This window comes from Emydura macquarii, unplaced genomic scaffold (genome assembly GCF_026122565.2).
Source record: "Emydura macquarii macquarii isolate MOO-44397 ecotype Brisbane River unplaced genomic scaffold, CSIRO-AGI_Emac_v2 contig_3517, whole genome shotgun sequence".
NCBI classification, from domain to species: domain Eukaryota; kingdom Metazoa; phylum Chordata; order Testudines; family Chelidae; genus Emydura; species Emydura macquarii.
Genome location: NW_027133654.1, coordinates 4,486,126 through 4,493,409, shown reverse-complemented (window position 1 = coordinate 4,493,409; position 7,284 = coordinate 4,486,126). Strand labels below are relative to the sequence as shown.

At 36.9% G+C, this 7,284-nt stretch overlaps 1 protein-coding gene across 4 annotated transcripts in view; it reads right to left on the bottom strand.

Annotated features, from left to right (window-relative positions):
- Nucleotides 1–5,219: 5,219 nt before the first annotated feature.
- The window catches only part of ARID4B (AT-rich interaction domain 4B), a 126,909-nt gene continuing 124,844 nt past the window's right edge, over nucleotides 5,220–7,284 (bottom strand). For all 4 annotated transcript variants that reach the window (XM_067535979.1, XM_067535980.1, XM_067535981.1 and 1 more), the window contains one exon: nucleotides 5,220–6,976. In XM_067535979.1, the coding sequence (XP_067392080.1) occupies nucleotides 6,846–6,976 (131 nt within the window). In that variant the 3' untranslated portion in view covers nucleotides 5,220–6,845. The remainder of the gene's footprint in view (nucleotides 6,977–7,284) is intronic.

Below are 7,284 nucleotides of genomic sequence, written 5' to 3'. Positions count from 1 at the left end.
AGGGGGTGGGGGTGGGAGGGATTTCCTTTCACTGTTTAGTGGCTGTGTTTTATTTGGTTCTCCATTGGTTTGTTAAAAATTTCTGCCCACTTTGACATGCGTAGGAGCTGTGTGGCTCTGGTAAAAGCCCCTTTAACACAAGGCAGCATGCGCTACTGAGCAATCTGGGGTTGGCCAGGAGGCTGAGGGCCTGATTCACTGTCTTTGCCACCCTGGACAAAGCTATTCCACTCATTCAGGCGCTTCTCTCAGCCTGTCAGCTACTCTAGAACTGGAGTCTGGGTAAAGAAGGATGATCCTGCATTTGTGTGTGGAACAAAACTCTCAAATACACACTAGACATGGAAAATAAGAGTACTGTAATGAGACGTCCTTCGAGAATGAACTGTAAAAAGAAACATTGCAACCTGTCACTAACATCTGTCTTCAGACACAGAGGACCAGTCCCATTCTCAGTCATGTTTTGATTGGTGTGAGTTATGTTAATTTCTGATCATTTTATTTGAAAATTCATTTGTTTGGCACTTGAGAAAAATATTCCTGGAAATTCAAACAGTATTCACATTATTACAAATAGCCTAAGGTGTTAAAACATTTTTATTAAATCATTGGCACCCAATGAATGAAGGAACGTTAGATATGGTTCCCATTTCGAGATGATGGCAACCTGCTTTCTCTTAATAGGGCTCTTCATTACAAGATGATCAGATATACAGTAAGTACAAGTCCTCTTCTCTCAGTCTGCCTGTACACATTTGCTTTATATCAGATCCCTCACCATAACACAAAAACTCACCTCCTAGAAATGAACAGAGGGGGCACAGTAGTCAGTTACATACAAACTTCATTTCCTTTGCACAAATACATTACATTTTCTGTACTTGCTATGTACACTAGATTTAGATTTGGATATATATACGAAAAAAGATTAGATTTTTATTGGTAAATGTCAGTTTTGCCATAAACACAAGCCAATGATAGGTGTATCAATAATTGAAATGTACATCTAGGCAAAGAAAGAAAATGCTCCTTGAGAATTCATTCTGAGTTTGATTTAAGGATATTATTTTGTATATTTTGACCTAATGACAAATTGTGTTTTAAGCTATAAAGCTTTAACTTGTTGAATCTCAACATCTGTCATTAGATAATTGTCCGTCCCCCCCATAATTTTGCACGACATTTTAAATTGAGAATCTAAAAAAATGCTTAAAAATAAAGATGTCAAAATTATTTAAAAAAAACAATTCAGCCAAGCCTAACTATAGTAAAGGAATTTGAATCATCTAAAAATATACAAAATATAAGCAAGTGTCACCTGCATATATAGTATAGATAGCAAGCACATAGAAAAGATGGGCCTTGGAAGATTATACAGTATAGCTGGTGTGAGCTACAGGCATGCAGAGTTGACTCTAAGGTGACATTCCCCTGATTGTGGGGTTATCCAGGTGTTAGTCTTGTTCCACACCCTTGCTGCAAGTTAGAACAAATCTTAGGATGCGGTCTCTTGTGCTAGTTGCCAATGGAACATTCCTGCCCTAGCCCTGCCCTCTGTGCTAGAGAAGCGAAGATGAGGTTGATTAGGAGCCTCTACTGCAGCTCTATGGCAGCCAAGGTTTTCCATAGGCCAGGGCTATCATCAAGGGACTAAATCCACTGTATTTAGGCAGCTCTGTTGTGGGAACCAGTTGAAAAGTATTGCAGTTCAGGAAAAAAAATTGCTTCTCAGCCTACAATTAAAAGTTTAGTAATTTTGGGTGCTCAACCTGGCACACCTTAAAGGAGGTAGATTTTCAGAGAGTGGGTGTTCAGAAGTTTCCAAAAATCAAGCTCCTTCAAGGTGTCAAACGGGGCACCCAGAACCTGAAGCAATATAACGAGAGTCCTGTAGTACCTTAAAGACTTAACACATTTCTCTGCAGGCATAAGCTTTCATGGGCTGCAACCCACTTAGTCAGATGCATGAAAGCTTATGCCTGCAGAAATTTGTTAGTCTTTAAGGTGCTACAGGACTCATGTTGTTTTTGCTGTATACAGACTAACACGGCTACCTCTCTGAACCAAAATATTTACTCATTTTTAAAAATCATGGCCCTAGTTCTTCATAGGAACATTAAGATGCCTAACTATGTCATTGGTGTTTGCTAATATAGTAGTAATATCATTTTGAATAAACAGTTCTTATTATATTACATTGTATCATATTACAGGGGAAGAAGAAATCTTTCTTTTCAAGGAGATATTGAGATCTAGAACTGTAGGAAACTCAGAAAAGAAGTTTGTTACACCAGAATTTTGGGGGATTATGCTACAGAATGTTTTCCTTTGTATATGAAAAAGGATTGAGCTGCACTGTCATATTTTCTCAGATCCATGAACTGCTGGGTTATCTTAGGGTATGTCTACACGGACGGCGGCCAAGTCGCCACTGTCAGATCGATCTTTCTGGATCGATTGAGCGGTCAGGGTAGACCCGCTCAATTGATGAGGAAGCCGATGTAGTAAAACCACCTCCTCAAACGGCGCAGTGCAGTGAAGACACCGCGCAGAACGGAAGTACAGCAGTTGATGGGAGTTACACAAACTACTCTGCGCAGCTTGCGTAACTCCTGTTGACTGCCGCTGAATCTCCAGGTAAGTGTAGACCAGGGCTTAGGCTCAAGGATTCACTTTTTAGAATGAGATTTTGTAGGTCAAAACCAAAATTCAAGAATAACTCCATGATCAAAATGAATAGAAAATTCTGCTCTCTACTTCTGGAGTCTCCAAATACGGGGCTGAACTTGCCTTCCTACAGCATCTGTATTCTCATGGAAGTTTCTCAACCAAATTAATTTATGACAAATAGTTGTGTAAATGACAAGGCCATGAATTGGCTAGAAAATAAAACATTTTTGTTTCACTGGCAATTCCCCAATGAATAAAGAAGTTTGGTCAACCCAAATTTATTTTTGATTTGCCAAAAATTTAAAACAGTTGAAAAAATGTATTGGGTTGGACAGAATGTTTAATTCAATATAAACAAAACATTTCATTTTGATTTTGGGCACTATTTAACAAAGGCAAAGGAAATTTGGAAATGACAGGGTTTAGGCACAAATCTCAAAGCCAAGGAGGAATCTCTCCTGTTGAAGCTGTTCCACTTGTTTAATAATTATACATTAACTCGGCCAGAGTGAGAGATTGACAATATAGCCTAGTGGTTAGAGCACTCACGTGGGCAGGGAACAACTGGGTTCCAGTCCCTGCTCCAGAATGGGGATTAAAATCTGGGTCTCCCACATCGCAGGTGAGTACCCTAATCACTGAGCTATTCGTAGAAGGCAGGGGCACCTCCTCCTCCTGGGTTTTGTGACTCGCACTTTTAAGTCTCTCTTGGGAGTCTAGCCCCCAAAAATAAAAAAAAATTCTTTACAAAAAAAAAAAAAAAAGTCAAAATGGTTCATATTTCAATTCAATGGTTCATTTTGACAATTCCAATATTTTTTCTGACAGTTTGCCAAATTCTACACAAATTTACAAAATGATTTGTCAATCCAAATCTGCATTTTTTGACAAAAAAAAGTTTCAGTTGAAAAACCGTGCCCAGCTCGAATCTTAACCTAAGTAGAAGTCTACACCAAATTGGTAACTCTGTATCCACATTTTTGTTTTGGAATCACAAATGTGAAAAGGATAGGGACACTACTCTCAGTTCCATCTCGCAGTCATGGGCAGTAGGAAGGAACTGTAGATCAGCTGGCCCATTCCTCCCTTTATGCCATTTGCTGGGTGGAAGGGGGTGGGAAGGGTGCAAGGGCACTCAGGGCACAGCCGCAGCCCAACAGAAACTGCACGTCAAAAGATTCGGATCTCTAGCAGTTGGGAATGTATATGGACAAGCAGCTGAAGAAGAATCTTTATTACTTGTGATATGAGGGAAGGAAAAAGCTCAAATGACTCCAAGAATCTAGGAAGTTCAAATCAAAGGCGTGACAGGTAAACACTTTTTTCTTGGAATCAGTGAGATACAGAGAGAGCTGCAGAGTACCGTTTATAATCACTTTTCAGAATCGAACTTTACTCTAACACCTCTAGAGCAATTTATAATACTGAAATTATTCATTAACTCACATGGGAATAAATACAGTAAAGAAAGGGATAACATCTGCATTAGAAGGCATGGCTGCCTGCAATACTATTCTACTGTTAATGACAGTATCATTCACCCTTAATGAAAAGTGGGTGATTTCTAGCTCCCCTCTCCACTTTCAAGAAGCAAACAATTCTTATAGTTAGAAAGCTTCCATAAACTAAAATCAGATTTCTGGGGGGAGATTCTGGGTTAGGAAGGGAGATAACGAGGAGGCAATTAGACAAAAGATACAGGATGGATAGACTCCTGTCCTGTTTACTGAGACAGACTACTACTAAAGCCAGTAAGAGTTTTATTGGAATAAGAGCTATTTGGTCAAAAAGCAGATTCAGAAGCATACTCCAGTGACTGAACTTTGCCCTCTGTTCCACAGGAGCAATTCCCAATTAAACCAATGAAAGTTACATCTGTTGAGGGGAAAACGCTTAGGCACATGGCTTAACTTTACTACTATGACTAGTCAGTTAAGTCATTTAAATCTATGGGATTTCTCATGGTCCTAAAGTTAAGCATTTGCCTATGTGTTTGGAGGATCAGGGCCTAAGATAGCAGAATGCTATTAATTACAATAGTCAAGTCTTGCTAAATTGCACATTAATTACTTGTTATCTATTAGTTTGAACATGCAATAGCATTTCAATCAGATGAGTGAAGTCTGTATGCATAGGGCCAAATTTAGACCAGGTATAAGCAGGAACATTTCCAGTTATTTCACTGGAGTTTTGCTTTCACCTCATCTGAACTTGGCCAACAGATATTAGAGGTCAACAAATACTTTAAGCATCTTTTCTTTCACATTTTCAAACTAACTGAATTAAAGTGGATCAAATTCTGTCTTTAATTATACTCATGTAACCTCATTTATGTCAATGTACAAAATTTCATCCACAGCATAACTGTGTAGAGGATGAATTTAGCCAAATTGAGAGGAGAATTTGGCCCAGTATATTTTTCTCAAAATTATTCCTTATATATTTATTTCTTGGAACACAACCAATACAATTAGCGTAACTGATTCTACAGTCTGGTGTCATTTAAATGAACACATTAAAATTACTTAATTAAACTGTTAGAAACAAAATCAGGTATTCACAAACTATGGCATTTTATTTCAGAGGCCTTTGCTTACATTTGTACAATATATTACATAATTGTCCATTGTCTGCAGAACCTAATATATATTTTATAGCTTTTTTCTATTAGCTTTTCCTTCAATGTTTGTCAACACATTTTTACAGTCCTGTACAAATCTGAATACTTTGAAACCATTTTCAATAAAATCAGTTACTGTAAGCACACACTACGAAGACTGAAAACGCTTTTCTTAGAAAAGTTGAATGTAAAGGATTCTGACACTCTAGCATCTACAAACAAAACCTTTTGAAATTACATGTTGTATTGCCAAAAAACAAAGAAAAACATGCCAGCCCCCTTTTTCCCCAGCCAAAAGAAGTACACAGAACTACAATTAAAACAGTAAAACAATCTGTACAATAAAGTACTGTGTATTAACAGTGCCAGGTATTAAATAGCTTGAATGAACACTTCCGCAATATACAAATGTCTTACAAAGATGTATAATTAACAGGAGAGAGCTTGGGATTCATACAACATAAAATCAATACTTGTGAAAACAGTTTTGAGTTGGTTTTGGATTTTGTACAAGGCATTTAAAAAAAAAAAGTCTAACACTCAGCTAGCTATTTATATTAAAAACAACTATCCTTTTGTGGCAGTGTTCATATCAGGAACCACAAACTATATTAACACAGCTTTTTCCTTCTTGAAGTCCTCTCAGTTGCAGCTCATAATAAAATAAGCATTACAAATGAAATATTTGTTGCCTTAAGGGAAAAGAAACATTTACAAGAAAACACAAAAATATAAGTGTTATAATCCATTATGAATAAATATACACTTTAAACTGGCTAAATACAATCTTTATACATTGTTTAAGATTTAATACAGTTTGCTAGCCATTTTCTTCCTTTTGCAATAATGTATTTTATCAAAATTAAAAAAAATACTGATTCATAGAAAAATGGCAAAGTACAGTAGTTCCATTCCAATTAATGGGTTATTAAAATCCATAGTAACCTATTTAGCCTAATTCAAACCTGTAAACATTAGTCAGTCTTTTTAAAAGAGAATCCTCATATTTGGTTATCAGGACTGATGTCAAACATCCTATTAACTGCAGGTTTTGAATTTAATACATGTGCTTGACTTATACAATTAAAGCCACTATGAGTTGACTTAGAAGTTAAAAAACAATTTGCTTGTACAAATGAAAATAGGTTCAATATTTGTCATAAATAAATGGAAAAATATCAAATGTTCCAGCTTTAACAAAATACCAGGGAATACATGTACAGTAAGCCGTAACACATTAATTAGGCCCACTCAACAACTGTATGCTTACTGTACTGTCTCTACAGGCAGTGAACAGCCTCTCCATTTGCCACAGTGGAAGGCCTTCGAGTCACTAGACATACAATTCCCAGACAAGTTGGAAACAATTATTGCTTGAGGAAAAGCAGTTTGTTGTACTTTTTCTTCATAAAAGTGCACTTAAGTGCAAGTTAGCTTGTCAAGAAACAGTTTTTAAATACAAAATAGTGCTTGTCTGAATTTTGTGCCACCGTGCAGTATAAAAAAGTGGCCTTCAGTAGCCATTAAGTGCAAAGTGCTTTGGCAAGTCCTGCTGTCACCTGCACTCAACTGACATCCCATTTTGTGATGAACTTGACATAGATGGTTCTGCTAAAGTTAACATAACTGCAGCTGTAATGGAACTGGAGGAAGGTGACGAAGAAGAAGATGATGTAATAGCAGCACCTATAACAAAGAAAGACAAAAAGGTTTAAATAAATGTACTATAAAGTAAAAAAAGAAAAACAAACTTTGCATGTACATTAGCACTTTTCACCCAACAACCTCAAAGTAGACCCTAAACATTAAAGGGACACCATCAACTTAAAATCTAGCTGGTTAAAATAATAAAAATAATTAAAAGCAGTTTCACCTGCTCCCAAGTGCCCCTGCCAATTTTTATGATTTTAATCATCATGTTATAACAAGAGGAATGCAGATAAGAAGCTAATTTTATTTCCTGGCTCCTGTCACATGCCATTAGTGGGCGGTTA